General features: G+C 41.3%; 2 protein-coding genes across 3 annotated transcripts in view; both read right to left on the bottom strand.

The window, feature by feature from the left end:
• Positions 1 to 19,763, bottom strand: part of LOC131223473 (delta-1-pyrroline-5-carboxylate dehydrogenase 12A1, mitochondrial) — a 91,581-nt gene extending 71,818 nt beyond the window's left edge. For both annotated transcript variants that reach the window (XM_058218901.1, XM_058218902.1), the window contains exons 1-2: positions 19,567 to 19,763; positions 11,473 to 11,552 (exon numbers count right to left, since the gene is read on the bottom strand). In XM_058218901.1, the coding sequence (XP_058074884.1) occupies positions 11,473 to 11,552; positions 19,567 to 19,655 (169 nt within the window). In that variant the 5' untranslated portion in view covers positions 19,656 to 19,763. The remainder of the gene's footprint in view (positions 1 to 11,472; positions 11,553 to 19,566) is intronic.
• Positions 1,674 to 2,959, bottom strand: LOC131223475 (uncharacterized). The gene is made up of 2 exons (XM_058218903.1): positions 2,887 to 2,959; positions 1,674 to 2,808 (listed from the first exon to the last, which is right to left on the bottom strand). Exons 1-2 carry the CDS (start codon positions 2,894 to 2,896, stop codon positions 2,405 to 2,407), a joined length of 414 nt encoding a protein of 137 aa, XP_058074886.1. The 5' UTR covers positions 2,897 to 2,959; the 3' UTR covers positions 1,674 to 2,404.
• Positions 19,764 to 20,640: the final 877 nt, after the last annotated feature.

The following is a 20,640-nucleotide window of genomic DNA, read 5'->3' as shown; positions in this document are numbered from 1 at the left end:
ATTCTCAAAAGTGACACAGCCTTCCTCAAGCACCTGTCGAAAAAAATGATGACGAACATCAATATGCTTAGTACAAGAATGATATACTAAATTCTTTGCCAAATCAATCGGGTGTTCGATGTCACAATTAACTGGCACGGCCTCCTGCTGAAGCCCAAGTTTGTTCAACATTCCTCTCAACCAAACACATTCCTTGAATGCCTCCATCACTGTCATATATTCGGCTTCAATTGTAAAAAGAGCAACCACAGACTGAAGTTTCGACATCCAACCAATCACTCCACCTACTAGCACAAACGAGTAACCGGAAGTCGACCTTCTATTATCCACGTCCCAGCGTAATCCGAATTAACATAGCATACAAGTTTTCCCTCTGATTTTTCAAATGTCAAGACGTACTTTGTTATACCTCGTAGATAACAAAGTAGCCATTTCACTGCCTCCCAATGCTGCTTGTCAGGGTTTGGCATGTATCTGCTCACAACACCAACTGCATGTGAAATATCCGGTCTCATAAAGACCATGGCATACATCAAACTACCAACCGCGCTCGAGTAGGGCACACGAGACAAACTGCTTTTCTTCATATGTAATGAGACATTGCTCTGAAGAAAGCCAAAAGTGAACAGCATGAGGTGTGTTAACCGGTTTAGCCTTGTCCATCTTAAGCATTACCAACACCTTCTCAAGGTATTCTGCTTGAGACAATACTACATACTCCTCTCCAAATTTTTGTGTATATCAATGCCGAGAATCCACTTTGCAACCTCCAAATCTTTTATCTCGAATATCCCTGATGACTGAGTCTTCAATATATTGATCTCGGACATGTTATGGCTAGCAATGAGCATGTCATCAACATATAATACTAACACAATGAATTCTCCATCACTCGGTGTCTTGGAGTAGACACAATGATCATATTCACTTTTGGTAAACCGTTGACTCTTCATAAAAGAATCAAATATTTTATACCACCGCCTATCTGACTGTTTCAGGCCGTACAACAACCTCCTCAACCTGCAAACATTATTCTCTAACCCCTATATCTCGAACCCTTCTGGTTGCTTCATATAGATCCGTTCTTCTAATTCCCCATGAAGGAAAGAAGTCTTCACATCCAGTGTTCGAGTTGTCGGTATCGCTACAAGTTTCGCTGGCCGGAGATAACGATATAATATCGTTATCGCTGATAATATCGCCGATAACCGGAAATGCAGGGAAAAATGGGGAAATATGGGGAAAATGGTGGAATTTTTCAGTGAAACTTCAGGACATGCCTAAATACACATATTTACATATTCAGGAATGAAAATTTTGCAAAAAGAATGCATTAAATTAGAAGTTTCCATTTAATGGGGGCCAAAAAGTATGCGTTGTCGTAAGAAATCACTCAAATAGTAACCAAAATTAGTTTATATAATACAAATGCAAGCTTACAACAATTAAGACATGTAAAAGTAAATGAATTGAAAAAAATACACATTTCTGCCCATGTTTCATCCCCACATAGAGTGACGAGGTGGCTCGTAATCATTGTCCTGATCCCGTGGCAGTTGAGAGTAGTACTGCTGCCCAACATATTGGCAGTACTGTTCCACTCTCTTATGTACCTCTGATAGTCATCCTCCCCAAACTGTACGAGTACGCCTAGACGTGGGAATTGTGTGACATACATCGACGACATTTCCTGAGCAGTATACTGAGGGAATAGATCAAGTCCAACCCCAACTCCTTGATAGTATTGTTGTCAGTCATACGGGTACCCCGAATATTCTTCTGTCAAAGGGTCATGACTCGAAGAACTATCTTCCGGCTGCCTGTACCCATGGGTAGAAGAGCGTGACTGAATGTCAGAGCTGCCATGGCCATACCCGTGATATCCCCCATGAGCATAAGGTGAGACAGAGGTGGAGCTCCCCTGATCTGAACTTATGTCCATAGATGACAGGCTGCGTGTGAGAGCATCAACCGCGGTGCGTCCAGCTTTCTTCTTCGAATGACACTCGAACATATATCTGGGCTCTGATGCTCTTGCCCTGGATGGTGGACGAGATCCATGATCCTCGTCCTGAGTGGCATGGTCAAAGCTCTGCTCTTCAGTGAACTGGCCAATGGATCGTTGGCTCTGAGCCGTTGTGTACCCCCCACCACTGCCACCCCCACCCCCACTAGTACCACATATACTAGTGTCGGTGCGTCCGTCCCCTCCCTCATCACCGTCATCGTCGTCATCGTCCCCAGGACCAGTGTCAAGTGGGGGTTAAGTCTCATCATCATCATCACTCATTACGACTTGATGAGGAGGGGGCCGTGAAGATGCTTCCTCACCCTCTTTGAAACGTGCCGAATTCCTCACCAAAGGATCAAAGGAGTCTGTATCCGCCTTCTGTTCCTCTACTACCTAATCGACATCGATACCCAGAGCCGCTGCTCCCTCGGCTACCTGTGGAGCAGGGCCTCCCTCCGTATCATCTAAATCAGCTGATTTGACCCACTCATAAAGTGGGTCATCATCATCACCTATCTGTGCCATGTTACCTATAGACAACAAGTCTAACGGGTCTTGATTTTCCTCCATGTCTCGGTCTACCCGCAACTGTCTCTCTCTTAACTTCATATTGTAATGACAGTAAACGAGCTTTTGCAGCTTCTCATATGCTAGTCTGTTCCTCTTGCTGGTGTGTATGAGTGACCATGTGCTCCAATTCCTCTCACAAGGTGAGAAGGATACAGTCTGTGTGAGAACACGGACTGCCAATAACTGCAGTGCGGGCGTGTCGACTCCGTACATCGCCCACCACTCACCTATATATCCATGAGGAACTTGTTTTAGTTTGAAGTTTAAATAAAAATGCAATTACTTAATTATGTTACCATACTCACACGGCATCATCGTTTCAGTCGATGCTTTTGCTAGTGCGGATGAGAAGGTACCCCTCGCATCCCTAAACCGCAACAATTGTAAACACGGATTCATAGGTCATTATTTCTAATCACTCATATTTCTACAGGCTATAAGGAATAAATTTTATTGCATTACCTGGTTACCGAAACCTGCTTGCGCTGTCGATTCTGGGAACAATCGTTCAAACGCCTCGTGAACGGCCATCGTCAAATCTCAATTCTCATGGAGCCGACGTTTATAATGAAATTTGGGATTCAGGTAGTATGCTGAAACCCAAATATTAGTTACTCAGTTGTATTAACATGCAAACAGAAGTGATGCTTAAAGTGCAAGTGCAAGTGATAAAAAAAAGATAGGTAAACGTAACAAACTTAAGAGTCCCAGTCCATCGACGATCGATGATATTGATCACCCACTGATACGAAGTGGGGATTGCAGTCATTATCTCCTCTCTCATAATTCTCATAAGCTCATACATCGACCCCATCGAAGGCCACATCTCATTATCTACGGCTCGTAGGACCTTGTACATCGGATGCAGGAAGGAAACGACGTTGTGGACTTTATCCCAGAAGGAATCAGAAAGCACTATATTCGAAGAGGTCTTTGCACCCTCAGTCTTCCTCTGATTCCACTCCATGTATTTCTCGGATCTAAACAAATTTCTCAGACCCACGCAGTGCCTGTATAAGCTATCAAGTGCAATGAAGTTCGTGGCGAACCGTGTCGCGCCTGGTCTAACGATGTCCCCTCCACAACACTTACGCATTGCAGCTAATAACCATGAGTGATTGTATATAAAGTTTGTCACTCTCCTCGCATCCTGGATGGTTTTCCTAACAAAATCCCTCTGGCCTATCTCCTCGAGCATTAAATCAATGCAGTGTGCCGCACACGGGGTCCAATAGAGATTGAACTTCTTCATCAATTTCTTCCCCGCCTTAATGAACGCACTGCCATTGTCGGTCACAACTTGGACAACATTCTGGGACCCAACTTCTCTAATCACTCCTTTCAAGAGAGCATATATGTATTCGTGATCTTTTATTCTTGCCGATGCATCAATGGATTTGAGGAAAACCAGTTGTCCTCTACAGTACACCATGAAATTGATAATGGACAATTTCGTAGGTCCTGTCCACCCATCACACATGATTGTTACCCCATACTGCTTCCAGTTCGGCGTGAGTCCACGTACCCAAGCCTGCATCTCCTCGTGCTCCTGATCAAGGTAGACGCTAAGAATCTCCTGTGGCGTGGGAGGCTTCACGCCGGGCCCGGCACGCTGCGCCTCCTCAATCATATTTTTGAAGTGAGGACTGGCTGCTGCATTTGCTAGTACATGGCTCGAGATGAACCACCTAGATATAGCGCCACCCACTTTTTCCCTGAGCCCCTTGCTCCACATATTTTTTAATCTTTTTTATTAACACCTGCGATGAGTGCATCTGGGACACGAGCGCCTTGCGTGCGTTGTAGGCCATGCCCGCTGCCTCCATCAAATCGTCTGCTGCTCCCACCAGCCTCATGTCAGGACGTCCTAAACAACGGCCTACTCTCATCAATACGTCTTCTTTGCTCCCCCTCCCACTCTGAAGCCCGAGACTCACGAATCACTTGTCTAAAATCACTCCTTTCTCAAGCCGTAACATAGTCATCGGGGTACATGATCCCCTCATCGTCGTCGTCGTCGTCGTGCTCGTCGATAGCACCTAGGCCTCGTCCAGTGCCTCGTAGCTCCTCCCTCATATCCCTCCCAATCCTTTTACTGCAGCTTGCGTGACTTCGCTTCATTCAACACTCTTCTCATCTCCTTTCTCTGGCCTTGTTATACTTGGACAGTCTTTCACATTCTTGTATCCCCCTGCCAAATGTTCCTTTAGCCTAGACACTCCCCCACTCCGTATCACTTGACCACAATAGTTGCATATGGCTCCATATTTATTCCCCTCCACTAGCCATCCATGTTTCCACCCAATGTCCCTTGCTCCTCCTTTTCCCGAGCCAGACGACATTTTGCTCCCTAGTAGTATACAAATTTGCAATAATGGACAAAAAAAAAAAAAGTGCATCGGCTCGTATTCAGTGTAATAAGCCCAAATCATTTCAAGGGTTAAGATGTTAGATCAAATCAAATTTTGATATAAATTACAATTAAGGAAAGAGTCTGCAGATTGCATACTGAGTAAACTTTATGGGGCCTACTATGATTTATACATACAATTTGATGGGTCCATGTAAATGGTGGACGTTATCTCCCAACTTATTCCCTCTGGTGTAGCCCATTTAATTAACTAATCATCTTGATTTTTGGGAATTTGGAGTAAAAATCACAATTTCATAGGATGGACGGGTTGGATTTTACTTTATGAATACATGTGCATGAAAGCCACATGGAGTAACGGGTAAAGGATTAGGTGCGGCCCCAGCCTCATCCACGACAGTGCGGTCCAACCCCCACCATGATGTATATGTTTCATCCATTTTTACATACCATTATAGGGCTTTATACCAAAAATGATAGGAATATAAATCTCAAGTGGACCACACCACAGGAAAAATAATAGTGATTGGATATCCACCATTCATCATGGTGGGGCCCACAGAGCACCGACCACTAGCCATTGGCTGGTGGCAGGGGCGTAGACAATCCATTTTATTTTTATTTTTTTGGGACATGGATTAGATGCTGACAAGGTCAGTAGCCAAGTGGCTACTGAAGTGACGTCACCAAGCTATGTGGACCCACCATGATGCGTGTGTTGTATCCATACCATCCAACCATTTGCAGAGATCGTTTTACTTTTACAAGTGAGAAAATGAATGAGATAGATCTAAAGTTAAAGTGGATCCACCACAGAAAACCGTGGGAGCAATCACACCCACCGTTGAAATATTTATAGGGTCTACTGTGATGTATTTTTGAGATCCAACCCATTCATAAGTTAACATCGAGATAAATGAAGTGAAAATAAAAATATCAGCTTGATCAGAAATTTCAGTGGCCCCTAAAAAGTTTTGAACGCTGGACATCACTGTCTCCATTGTTTTTTATGGTGGGGTCCACTTGAACTCTAGATCTATCTCATTTTTTTTCTCATGACATAAAAATATATCTCCAAATTAATGGATGGTATGGATATATTACATGCATCATGGCTGGGTCCACATGGCTCGGTGACGTGACATCAGTAGCCATTTGGGTTAGCCACCCCACTGGAATCGATGCCATGTGTTGAAACGAGGTATCTCCACTCCGTCAGCGAGTTCAGCTGTGGTTCTAGGTGTCTTTAGCTACGGCTTTTGTCTGTAGCCAATGCAGAAACCAGATTTACTACTAAGTTACTTAGTATGTTGTAAGTTGGGCCCACTGTGAATTTATGTGGTTTATCCACACCTTCCATCCGTTTTTTCATATCATTCTAGGCGTTGAGCCCAAAATTGAAGCTCATACAGGTCTCAAGTGGACCATACCATAGGAAACAGTGGAAATAATGATTTCCACCCTTGAAGCCTTTCTACCCCATGCAGCGCAGGACTGAGATTTCCTTCCTGCACTGCAAGCTCAGGTCGGGCCCACTGTGATGCTTGTGAAACATCCTCACCGTTCATCAGTTTTGTGAGTTCATTTTATGACATGATGCCAAAAACGAACCGTATCTAAAGCTCAATTGAGCCTAAAAAGTGATAATTAAACGTCCACAGTTGAAATATTTGTGGGGCCACAAAAGTTTTGATTCATGCCAGTATTTTTGTTTTCAGTTCATCTCAACAGTAATGACGTTATTAATGGTACGGATGGCATCTAAACATCACTGTTGAACCAGGAAGGTTTCAACGGTTGGAATTTCCCAAACCACATTTTCCCTTTAGTACGGCTCACTTAAGCAGTTAACATCAACCAGGAAGGTTTCAACTATGGGGTCCACCGTGATTTATGTATTTTATCTACTCCTTCCATCAATTTTAGCAGATAATTTTAGGTCATGATCCTAAAAACGAAGTATATCCAAACCTCAACTGGATCACACCGTAGTCAACAGTATGAATTGAAATCTACCGTTGAAAATTTCTTGGGGACCACAGAAGTTCTGAATCAAGCTGATATTTGTGTTTTCCATTCATCCATGTCTGTGTGATCTTATGAACAGGTTGGATGAGAAATAAACATCACTGTGGGCCCTAGAAAGGTTTTAACGGTGGAAATCATTATTCCAACTGTTTCCAATGGTATGGTCCACTCGATCTTTGGGTATGCTTAAATTTTGGTCTCAACGCCTAAAATAAGATGGGAAAACAGACGGACCGCATGGATCGACCAGATACATTCTCGGTGGGCCCCGAAGAATGTGTTCGGTACGTTAACAGCGTACGGAACCACGTACGCGACCCCTTTTACGCCCGCCCGATCCCCAAATTCCGAAAATCCCTCTCAAATTTCAAATTTCCATCAAAATCCCACCAATTTCTCCAAAATTTCAACCGAAAATCCCTCTCCCTCATCCCAGATTCCCAAATAAGGAAAAAAAAAAAAAACCGTCAAGATCTCGCCCCGCAAGCAGATTCGAGAAGTTGCAGGATTTTTCGACGGAAAAACAAAAATTTTTGGGGTTGAATCTTACCGGATATTGCCGATCTGCACTCAAGGCTTTGAATTCGCTTCTTCCTCCAGATCCGGGCGAAAAAAACAGGTAATTTTTTTATTTTTTTACATTTTTTCGCCGACAACTTCCCCTTTTATCAACAAAGGGGGTTGTTGGCTACAGTTCCCACCCGTGGTTGGTAGGAACAGTGAAATATCGACGATATTTTGGAAAATACCGATAATCCGGCGAGATTATCCGTGATTTTTGGGAGCGAATCAAAAAAACGGGGTTTCGGTGTCGCATAGCCGGCGACACCGGCTATGCGACACCGATATTATCGGCGATATTTCGATAATATCGCCAATATTTTATACACTGTTCACATCCATTTGTTCCAGTTCCAGATTGTATTGGGCAACCAGCGCCAACACAAATCGGATAGATACCTACTAGACCACAGGCGCAAAAATCTCACTAAAGTCGACACACTCCTTCTGCGCATACCCCTTCATAACCAATTTGGCCTTGCATCTATCATGTTTCTTCCGATAGATCTACTTACATCCAATCGCTTTACGCCAACAAGAAGCTCCATCAACTCCCACATCTCATTTTTGTACAAAGAATTCATCTCATCTTGCATCGTTGTCATCCACTTCTCAGCATCTGTGTCATCTAATACTTCCTAGAAGGTAAACGGATCCCCCCTCATCCATAATGAAAGCGAATGCAACATTTGAGTCATCTCTATATCTTACCAGTAATCTGCGATCTCTCGGTGAATCTCTACTCACAGGTGATTGCTCCACCTACTCTTATACCTCTTCTTGCGGTTGGGATTCTACCTGTGTCTCACATTTTTCAATTTCTACGCCAATCACTACTGACTTATTTGTTTCCTAGTGTTCATTCTTACAAAACAAGGAATCATCATCAAACCTGACATGACAGTTAATCGTGATCTTCTATATGACTTGGTCGTACAGCCTGAATCCTTTCACACCATTACCATAGCCCACAAAGGTACACTTCTTCGTCCTTTGGTCTATAATTTATCTCTCTCAACTGACAATACATGAGAGTAAGCATCACAACCAAATACTCGCAACCATGAGTACTCTACATCATGACCACTCCACACTTCTTCTGGAATTTTCAACCAATAGGTGTAGACAGGGACCGAGTCACTGAATAACAGGCCGTATTGACAGCCTCGGTCCATAGCTCATTGCCTAGTGCAACATTGCTCAACATGCTTCAATCTCTCTCCAATAGAGTCTGATTCATCCGTTCTGACACACCATTCTGTTCTAGTGTATGTGTTACTATATAGTGCCTCACGATCCCTTCATCTTTACAGAACTAATTGAATTCCTTTGAAGTGAATTCTCCACAATTGTATGTCCTCAATACTTTCAATTTCCGCCCTGACTATTTTTCTACCATATCCTTCCACATCTTGAAAGTGGCGAAAATATTGGAATTATTTTTCAAAAAATAAACCCACCCCTTTCTGAAAAAATCGTCAATGAATGTGACAAAGAACGATGATCCTCCCCAAGAAACCACAAGCAATGGCCCCCATACTTCCGAATACATATAATCAAGCACACCTTTACTTATATGTTTTCCAAACTTAAAAGACAATCATGATTGTTTACCATATATGTAATGCTCACATATATTAAAATCAACACTTTTAAATGCAGGAATCAAACAAAGATTAGAAAGTACATTCATGTCGCGCTCGCTCATGTGGCCCAGGCGCGCATACCACAAATGTGACGATGTGGATTCCGCTATAGACATTGTAGCTCTGACCCGTTACAGTATTCCTGATCAACTTGTGATAGTTATCGCCCCATTGTGCCTTCGTAACAATGAGTGCCACCTAGCCACCATCGTACTCCCTATAACTAGTGAACCAACTCCGATGAGGACACATGTGATACAATGCCCCCGTGTTCGAAATCCACTCATTCTTACGTTCATCATATAAGTGTCTGACCTTGGACACCGACAACATATCACAGCCACTCGTACCTACATTAGATTCCGCTAAATTAGCCTCCTTCGATGAATCCGGTGACTTCTCTGCTTGATGAGCTTTAAGATTCCAACAATCCTTCTTCATATACCCCAACTCCCACAATTATAGTCCTTCATCTTCCCTTTACCCTTAGATTCGGACCCGGATCGAGAATTTCCCTTCTTCCGCTCAAAATTTCTTCCCCTAACAACCAACGCATCCATAAAGGAACCCCCGCCACTGTCATTCTTTCTCAACTACTTCAAATGAAGGGCTAAAATAACAGTTTTGATGTCAATGCTCTCCCTACCATGGCATATAGTGTCCACGAGAGTCTCTTATGACTCTGGAAGAGAATTCAACAGGACTAGGGCTTAATCTTCTTCCTCGATCTTCGCCCCCACACTCGTCAACTTAGAAAGTAGTTGACTGAATGCGCTAATGTGTTCATTAAGATCCAACCCTTTCCCTATCTTCATATTATTGAATTTTTTTTTAGATACAGACGATTTGAGAGAGATTTCATCATGTACAAGCTTTCTAACTTCGTCCAAAGTCTCATGGTGGTCTTCTAATCAATGACATTATAAAAAAACGTCATCCACCAAATATGATTGGATCGAGGTAATCACCCTCTGATCAAGTTCTCCCCACTCTTCATCGCTCATAGACGCAAGACGTTTTGATATAACAAGGAGTGCCTGTTGCAATCCTTGTTGAACTAGAAGGCCTCTCATGTTTACCTTTCATAGTTCAAAATTATTTTTTTCTAGTGAACTTCTCTGTCTCATACCTCACGTTAGATCCTTTCTTCGTCACGTCTCATATTCAAACTCGAATCCCAACGTATATCTCTAAACCACTTGTTGGGGGACCGCAAAAACAAACCCCAAATTCGAATCAAACAAGCAAAAGATAAACACAAACAAAGCATTCACAAGAACACACGATTTTATGTGGAAAAACCCTTGTGGGAAAAAAACTACGACACAAAGTGACAACGATATACTATGAAAACGAATTACAAGAGATTAGATGAACTTACAGATGTAAGAACCCTTCTCAAAACACTAGCCTCTCTCTAGAACAAGCCCTTCGATACCCTTTAATACCCTAATCCCGTTTTACACCCATATATATAGTGTTACACCTGGAATAGGAAACAAATTGCATAATTACGTAAAACCACGCGCGTCGTCGATCTAAGCATCGATCAATCAACATCGATCGAGCAACCATCCATCGATCGACAGCCACATGTTCAATCGATCAAACATGCCAAAAAACCCTCCAGAGAGTTACCATGAATTTTCCAAATTATCTTTATTGATCGACCCTCCAAGTTCAATCGATCGAACCTGTCCAAAACTATCCAGAGACCAATCTGTTCAATCCAGGGTTCACTCGATTGGTCGATTAGTCTGATCGATCGATTGAACCCCTGTTTCTATACAGATTGAAGACATCCAGACAACACAACCTTCTTTTTTCTTTTTTGAAAAAAAAAATGTATATCAGCCCATAATGGACCATTACACCCCCCATAACAAGACATTATGGGAGCCTAAAGGTCCGTAATTGCCTAATTGGCCATTTTTCTGTTATGCGAAACCGTTACCACTATGTAACAGCCGTTTGCATATCTTGGTTGAAACACACCTGTCTATCCATTGAGAAATTATGTTTTATAAGACATTAGTAACTAACCCATATAACGGCTGTTATAATGCAATATCTTCGCTCGCTATGACCTTATCAACTATACAATCATTATAACAAAGACAATATTGCACCCCCATATCATAACGGGTGCCTCAATACCATTATAACTACAACACTGTATCAACGTTATAAAAACCTTACATATATCGAAGAATTGAATACATTAAATATTTGCAAGTAATTTAGATATAAACAGAGCCTGACTCCAAGTTGGAAAGATTACTCACCCAAGTTGTGTACCTCTGCAGGTTGAGAACCTGAGATATCTTCAACAGCTACAGTAGCAAAAGATGGTGAATGTAATGATCTAGCAAGCGTAAAACAGGAAGATCATCAGAGGCATAGCAACAGTTGTTCATACTGTTTTATTAAAGAAGGGTGAAAAAAAAAAAAATTTAAAAATAAAAAAGAAAAAAGAAAACCTACTGTTTTAAAAGAAGAGTTAAAAAAGATTTAGAGAGCACAAAGAACAATATATAGAAAGAAACATAATATTCATGTTTTAAATTCATACCGTATTCAAACCTTCATACTATATTCACAATATAACATGTAAATACATTATATAATGTGTTCTGGATATTTAATTGCAAAATATGCACTAAACAATTACAAAAGGAATAGGATAAGGCTACAGCCATATCCTGCCTTAACCCATGCCCATAGCCATATTGTATCCTCTCGATACTAATAGTCCAAGCCTATAATAACAACACCCACGCTTACAATGGGGTCAGGTCCCAGCTGCAGAAGTGGGGAAGCTCAAAGCACAAGAAAGCCAACAAATCTTTCACAGATCCCAGTTACGAACAGAACTAATCAAAACATTGTCAGTGTAGAAATTGATGTAGAACAGATCTGTTAATATGAGGACTGAACACCCTCCACTGATCTCTCAAAACAAGACCTGCACTATGACCCTTCTACTCTTTGAATCCGTAAGTAGCCATTGCCCACTAAGCATGGGCCTGTTTGGTCTACACAACAAGCATGAGGGTGACGGTTAATATCCAGTGGTTAGATAAGACCTCTACTCTGAGTTTGTCTCCTAGTGAAAGGTGAAGTGCCTGAAACAAGTATACTATGTCCGGTGTTGATGCCACCAACTACACACACTATGTGAATCATCTTCCTTAAATAAACCACTTGAAAGGCCTCAGAGCCCTCATCAATCTTGGACCCAGAAAGCCATCCATGAAACAGTACACTGTTGGCCTCAGCCATGAACTTGCATCCAGATGAACCCTAAAGCTTCAGTCTAGAAGGAGAAAGGCTTCCTCAAGATGATGTTTGAAGAAACATCAATTCATTTAGTTTACAGTCAGCTTTCTTTATCCCTTTGGATGTCTCTTTCTTTCTGTATAAATAATGCAAATTTATTATAAATCTGAGAAGCTTGGAAATGGGGAAGGGATTGCCCAATGATAATCTCTATACTATGCACTCCATTCTCTTCAGAAAATCATAGGTTAAATGATTAGTCTCTCTAGGAATGAGAGAAGGCATTACCACATTAGATGTCATTAATAGATCACGTATTGTTTATTACATGTATTTCTCAATAAAGAAGACTGTAGAGTGTGTGTGAGTGATCCAGGGTTCAATCCCTGGTAGTGTTACCTTTCAAAAAAAAAATATTATATGTATTTCTCAATAAAGAATTTGGAATTTGAAGTAAAAGTGCATGCTCATTCCTCAAGGACTCTCAAGGACGTGCACAAGGTATGCAAAGTTTACAGCCCATACTGAGTGGATGGAACATAAAGCAGAAAGTGATCTATGTACTCACCTTATCACCTGGAGATTGAAGTTTCACATGATTACTTCATGGTAATTTTGTAGACTTGCTGTTCAAGTCAGTTTTGACTGTTGAGCTCGTATCAGCAACGAGGGTCTACTAGTGACAGTAGGAAATATTTCTACTGCTCATCTTTGTATAGTCTAATAGCATGCTCCAGTTGCATTCGTTCTCTTAAGTGCACAAAGAACAACAAGCTCAGTAATATCTCCAGATCAGGAGATCAGCAGAAACCCGCATGCATGCACACCAACACATAGCAGCAGCAGCAGCAGATGTTTATTCATACAATAACCACATCATGCTTTGATTAATGAAATGTTTCAAGATTCACAATCCCATGCGAGAGAGTTGCATTTTTTTATAAGCTAGCAAGTTCTTGCTTTTCCATGCATGCATCTGCTGATATGCCGATCTGGAGATATCACTGAGTTTGGTATTCATCATGTGTGTTTAAGAGAATAAATATAACTGGAGCATAAGACCATAAGACACTGTCAATGAAAAGAATGAACCTAGCTAATAAAAAATTGCAAGCCACTCACATGGGATTGTGAATGTTAAAACATTCATTAATCAAAGCATGATGTGATCATTGCATGAATCATTCACATAAGCTGCTGCAAGTCAATGTCACCCATCAATTAAATTAGTTAATGGCATAGTACAAACCATATATGGTCTGAAAATTCAAATCATCTACAGATATTGCAAGCGTTGTTTTCATCAAATTGGATTTACCAAAATCAATGGCAGTCAAATCTATCATATCAGAAGAGAACATCCATTACTCTTATCATTCAAACGCATCAACGAATCTCCTCCTGAATAAAATGAAAAAAAAAAAAAAAACACTAAAACCCAAAGCAAGACCAACAATCCACAAACAAGAGCAATTTTTAGAAGCTCGCAGAGCTGAATAATCATTTTTGAGGAAATATGAGAAACATTGTTTCAAATGATATAAACCATCCCATCAATGGAAAAGAATGGAAGCTTCGACAACCCAATCATTATCACTGCACAATCGTTTGTAACCGGGGAAGGATCCAATGCTAAACACGTGTTCTGTTCCGACATGTATATCAACTCTATCCTCGTAAATATGATACACATGTATGAGACCTCGAACCTTCATCTTGCAGGCTCCAATGTAGATCAACCATAAACCAAAAATCAAACTGATTAGTCCATCCTAGCCATCTGAACAGAGAGGACTTTCAGGTTTACAACTGGATTGCTGAAGAAGAAGTCAAGCACGGGGTGAAAGTCCTCTATCCAACCAATGAGATTTGGGGGTACAACCCATCTACTTGGGACCCACCAGATGAGTGATCTACGATATTCTACATGTGCCATGTGTACAAGATAGAGTATCCAAGTAACAAACAACTTTCTTAACACCAAATCCTTTCCTCTCCAAGAAATGTAGGGAAAAAACAAAAACAAAGGTGTGCATCCAGTGGTACCAATACCAACCTAACTTCTTGATGGTACTTGTACCAGCCAGATGAGGGGACCACCCGGTGTATTCACACCATCCAACCAGCCCATTAGATGCATCAGCTCAAAAAAAAATAATAATAATAATAAATAAAATAAAATAAACCTAAGGCCTGACAAGATCCATAACTTAAGTGGCCCACCCTTAAATTTCACAAGAGCACACTTGAGTCATAAAACAGCCTGATTTTTTGGCCTAGATATAAGGATCTGAACTGACTGGATTCTATATATACAACATGGTAGACCTCCCACTCTAATCAAGGTGGGCGTGTCCCTCTCAACATGTTGCGGATGAGGGCCCACCTGATGTATTCACACCATCCAACCCGCCCATTAGATGCATCAACTCAAAAAACAAAAACAAAAAACGAAAAAAAAAAAAAACTAAAGGCCTGACCTGATCCAAAACTTAAGTGGCCCACCCTTAAATTTCACAAGGGCACACCTGAGTCATAAAACAGCCTGATTTTTTGGCCTAGACATAAGGGTCTGAACCGACTGGATTCTATATATACAACATGGTAGACCACCCACTCTAATCAAGGTGGGTGTGTTCCTCTCAACATGTTGCAGATGAGGGGCCCACCTGATGTATTCACACCATCAAACCTGTCCATTAGCTCAAAAAACCCTAAGGCCTGATATTGATCCTGATCCAAAACTGAAATGGACCAAAAGAAAGGACACACTACTGGTCAAGATCTTTCATTTGCTTGACCCAACGGCATTGTGCTGAAAATCTTCCACCTTCAACCAATCCCAGCTGCCCAAAAGGTGGACCTCTTCACGTTGGCTAATTTTTATTTAAACTATCAATTTGTAGGCCAACAATCCACCAACCGGGATTTCCCAACATGGAGTCTCTCACACCACCACGGTCCTACTAGATGAATAGTCTGGATCACAGAAATGTAGCTAGGTAGGCCCCGCCTGTCCTGGGAGCTGGCCAGACTAACAATGCCAATAATCTAGGTCGAGCAGTGTATACATGCCCTGTCAAGAAAGAGGAAAATTTCCATGTTGGACCAAATGAAAATGGTGCTTTCTCTTCTGACAGCAACCATATAGTGGATCCCACAATACTGTGATTTGGACTGTTCATCAGGTAGGACCTATCATGAAAGGACCATGCCCTTACCCATATATTCAGTTGACCTTCTTCTCATTTAATGAGGAAAAATGGCTAAACCATCCAAACCAACATAGAAGTTAAGATCATCAAATGAAGAAGATTCTTATGGCATACTTGTCCATAACAAAGACAGAGAGATGAACAGCCTGGATCATTCCAGGTGGGCCCCACCAATCCAGTTGCGCAACCATAAAGAAACATTGTTAAACTCAAATCTAAGATAAGAGAAAGTATGCATTGTTAAACGCAGATCTAGTCTACAAGCACTCAATATCCATACACATGGCATACGTGTTCGAGATCTAACGGGTCATCTAGTATGTCATACCACAGATAGGCCATATGTCAAAAGAAACACAATCAGATGATCCTAGCAATTGATTGGATGATCTTTGTCTATTGAATGTACACCAGCAATTGGAATTCTACCCAGCTGCCCTTTTGTAATTCCTAAAAATCCTCCATTCAGTGGCAACAATCACCCAACTAGTATGCTTTTTGGTGTACACCCAACACGAGATGTAAACAGTTCATCCAGTGTGCCATACCATTGATAGGCCAACACTAAGGGGTCGTTGTTTGGATGCATGTAATTGACTTACAACCTGTAAGTCACTTACAAGCAAGTTACATGGGGGAGAGGTGGGATTTCACTTTCCTATAAGGTATGGAGGTTCCCTTCATCCAGTTCTGTGTGACCTTATGAACAAGTTGGATGGGACATAAACATCACGGTGGCCCCTAGGAAGGTTTCAACAGTGGGTGTCATTGTCCCCTCTACTTTCTGTGGTGTCATCCACTTTGAGGTTTGGATCTGTGATGTAGGACAAGTGATTTTATGCTAGCATGCAACGTGGAGATTATGAAAGAGTCTATAAAGTAATTCAATTAACAAAAGATGTCAACCCACAAAGTAATTAAGAGTAAACAATTAGAAATAAATTCTGATTTAACCTAAATCACATGCCCGCATGCTAAGAAATCACATAAATCAATTAAAATTAGTCCCGATGGAAGGATTGAACTTTCAATTTAGCATAGACATGTTCCACACTTAAGGGACATTTTTTTTAGGTTTTATGATTAGGGTTAGGAAGGTGAAAATCTGAAATTTGGAAAATTATAATTCATGGGAATTGGAAATTTTAGAATTAGAGTTTTTGGAAATTGGGGAAAATAGAAAATTGGGGATCTAAGGTTAAGGGTAAGGTTATGGATGGGGAATCAGGGCGTTTTGATTGGAGGAAACAAGAGGAAATCAAAGGATTTAGTAGTTGTCCATACGATCAGCCTAGGGGCTTGCACGTGTGGGTTGTTGGCTAGGGTTTTTGGGTCCTCAATGATTGATTTCTTTTGGCGTTGAAGTTTGATGATGAAAAGTTAAGGAAAATGAGGATTTGGATAGTTTTGGATAGGAGGGGAAGAAGAGAGATAAAGTTTTTTAGAAAAATACCTCTCTTGGATAGAAAGGAAGAGAGAAAGATGATGATAGATGGAAGTCTCGCACCTCCGTTGAATAGAGAATGGAATCACACCACACCCAACTCCAAATCACATGGAGTATTCTTCAAATCATATGAAGAAGAAAAAACATAACTTTTTTTTTCAAAATAATAGCATTGGGGCTTCACACACCCATCTTTCTCTTTTATAGTATCAGAAAAAACCTTTTACAAAAAGACGCTCTCAGATAAGATTCTCAACATAAAGACGCTTAATAAATTAAAAATTGTTCCTAACTCCCAAATCTCAATACAAATATAAGGTATACCAAAAATAAAATAATCTAAATAACTAAACTATTTCATGGCCCATGGGGGTCCACGATCAAGATGTCCGATGATGATCCAACAGTCCGATCATCGTGTCCACCCAATCCAACGGTCCAATGTGTCCATTAAGTTCCTATATGCAACCCACATGCATCTTCCCGGTGTAGGTTCTTCAAATATGTGTGAACATACACGTGGGGTCTTCAACGTGGCTAGGAATGTGAATTGGGCCAAGTGGGCCCCATGTAATAGTCATCTACCCAAAAGGAGATTGTCTCAGCCCTCCTCTGGTATGATGCCTGGATATCCTCATCAATCGCCTCATTTTTTGGTGCATAGCCTAAAATATCTTGCAAAATGGATGGCCAGTGTGGATATATCGCATACATCATGTGGCACCCACGGAACTTTGCCGCATCAACACACCGCCAAAGTCGATGGCAATCCACTTCTAACTGCTCTGGGTAATCTAATGTGTGAGGGCATTTGGGAATTAAAGGCCCGTTTGGGAGCTTGAATTTGGAATGCATTGGAATCCAAGTCGCAATTACATTGGAATAAAGGTGATTCTGAATCCTCATTTGTGTTTGGTTGAAATGCATTGGAATCGAAATGTAGAGTAGGATTTTTGAGAGAGAGAGAGAGAGAGAGAGAGAGAGAATTCAAAGGGTATTTTCATCTTAAAAACAGTGCTTCGTATTAGTGGGTCAAGCTCGGTTTAGAAAATGTGGGCTGTTTAAGTAAATGGCTCGGGTTAAGTTTGGTTGGTCAAGCCTCTTTGCCATATAATAACTTATAAATGGGTTGGCTAGATGATCCAACCCAACCAAGCCCAAAACTTGAATCACAATATAGACTGAAAGAATAGAAACAGGCACATGAGCTATACATGCATGTAGGACTCACTAATTGAATTGAACTGTGGACTTTAGCCCCATATTCCATAGTTAGATGTGGGTGTGGCCATGGTATGTTGGGTCCCATCGGTTGAGCTTGACAGAATTAACTATATATGGTTTGATTGGGCCAGGCATAGGGTTTTTTTTTTCAAGTGGGTTGGGTCAAGTTTGGGAATATTCAAGGGCATGGAGAGGTGAAGATATAGTTGCATTTCATCATTAGTTGGACCTGGAAACAAGCTATTGACGGATATCTCTTCTTTAGCTTCCATGTATTCTGGATTGGTGTTAAAATGAGAATTTAAAGCTTGCTTCTAATAGTGTTGTATGAACTATGCATTGTTTTCATGCTTTTAATAGTGTTGTATGAACTATGCATTGTTTTCATTACTGAATACAATGGTGGTGAAAGAAAGTTGTGATAGTAGACCCTTGGGTAAGGTGACAATAGGCCAGGCCACCCAGCCCTAGAGGAATTGTAGTAATTAAGACTTATGTTTGAATTTGTTATTAGTATTTATAATTTCCTTGTTGCTTACTTACTCCACATTACAATCATTTCGAATATGTGGGCCCACTTTTGTGGTCTACCTGATAATTGGTTGTCTAAGAATTGGCTCAAAGATTCGTCTAGATGGGCTCACCACAATGGCGTATTTTGTGCCAAGGTTTCTTACATGATTATAAGATTTTGGACCGATTCCATACTCGAAGCTCTGTTTGGGGTAAATACACATCTTAAATGTGACTTACAGGCTGCCCAAATACCAAAAAACAAAGAGAAAAAAAAAACACTACTTACCTATGACTTAAAGCTTACATCCAAACAGGCAGCATGTCACTTTCAGGTGAAAATCACAACTTAAAAACTTATAGGCATCCAAATGACCCCTAAAAAAAACACGGTAAGTTAATCCTACTAATCAAATGGATGATCAAATGTACACAAGAATCTGGACTTTTCTGCAGCCCGCCCATTTGTAATTTCTAAAAGTCCTTGATTCAGCGGCTACAATCATCAAGCTGGTGTGATTTCTGGCCCACGCCCAACACACAGTAGGGCCCAGCAAATGAAAGGCCCGGATCCAGCATACATGCACAGGACATCCGGATATCAAATGCTTGATAACTAACTCATATAGATAGTATGGAATAGCGCTGTATCATCATCATCATCAGAAATCACCACCAGTGGAAGAAACCAGTGAAAATACCTGGAACGATTGGAATAGGAACTGAGCCAAATCAGAGCCGTTGCCTGAGCTTTGGTCCTTACTTCTCTGCACAACCCTAACCTATACATGGTTGAGATTCTTCTGAGATATTTACGATGATGGGTTTTGGAGAATCAAAAACCTTCAATACCTCTCTCTCCCTCTCTCTCTCTCTGTCTCTGCATACATATATATTCTCTTGGATTGAGTGCCATTGCCACGTCACTCCCATGTTGTGCACGGTTCGTCGCGTGAGTGTGACAGCTGTTATCTCTGTCAGAAGGCGGAACAAGCCGGGCGCGGATTGGATACTGACAAGGTCAGTAGCCAAATCGCTACTGAAGTGACGTCACCTAGCTCTGTGGACCCCACCATGATGCATGTGTTGTATCCATACCGTCCAACCATTTTTAGAGATCGTTTTATGGCATTACAAAGAGAGCCAGATAGATCTAAATTTCAAGTAGACCCACCGCTGAAAACCGTGGGAGCCGTCACACCCACCGTTGAAACATTTATTGGGCCCACAGTGATGTATTTTTGAGATCCATCCTATTCATAAGTTAACATAGAGATAGATGAAGTGAAAACAAAAATATCATCTTCATCGGAAACTAGTGTGACCCCTAAGAATTTTTGAACGGTGGATTTCACTGTCCCCACTATTTTCTATGGTGGGGTCCATTTGAACTTTAGATTTATCTCATTCTCTTTTTAATGCCATAAAACTATCTCTAAAAATGGTTGGACGGTATGGATACAACACATGCACCATGGTGGAGTCCACGGAGCTAGGTGACGTCACTTCAGTAGCGATTTGGCTACTGACCTTGTCAGTATCCAATCCGCACCCGAGCCGGTTGAACCGGCAATGTGGTAGAGCCCATCTCTATGAGGCAGACGTGATAGGATATTGCGTCCATCGGAACCGTCCATCTGATGAGGTGCTATGACGGACGGTATAAACTTTTCAAAATTCTTACCTGTCGAACATTCGTCTTCATCGCTTCTTCAGTTTGCATTACACCGTTGTTTTTGGATTGGAACAGATTCGGTCAGGCCGGGAAACACCGA

Source organism: Magnolia sinica, chromosome 13 (assembly GCF_029962835.1).
Source record: "Magnolia sinica isolate HGM2019 chromosome 13, MsV1, whole genome shotgun sequence".
NCBI classification, from domain to species: domain Eukaryota; kingdom Viridiplantae; phylum Streptophyta; class Magnoliopsida; order Magnoliales; family Magnoliaceae; genus Magnolia; species Magnolia sinica.
The sequence above is the reverse complement of the archived record's forward strand: the minus strand, read 5'-3'. Positions and strand labels throughout refer to the sequence as shown.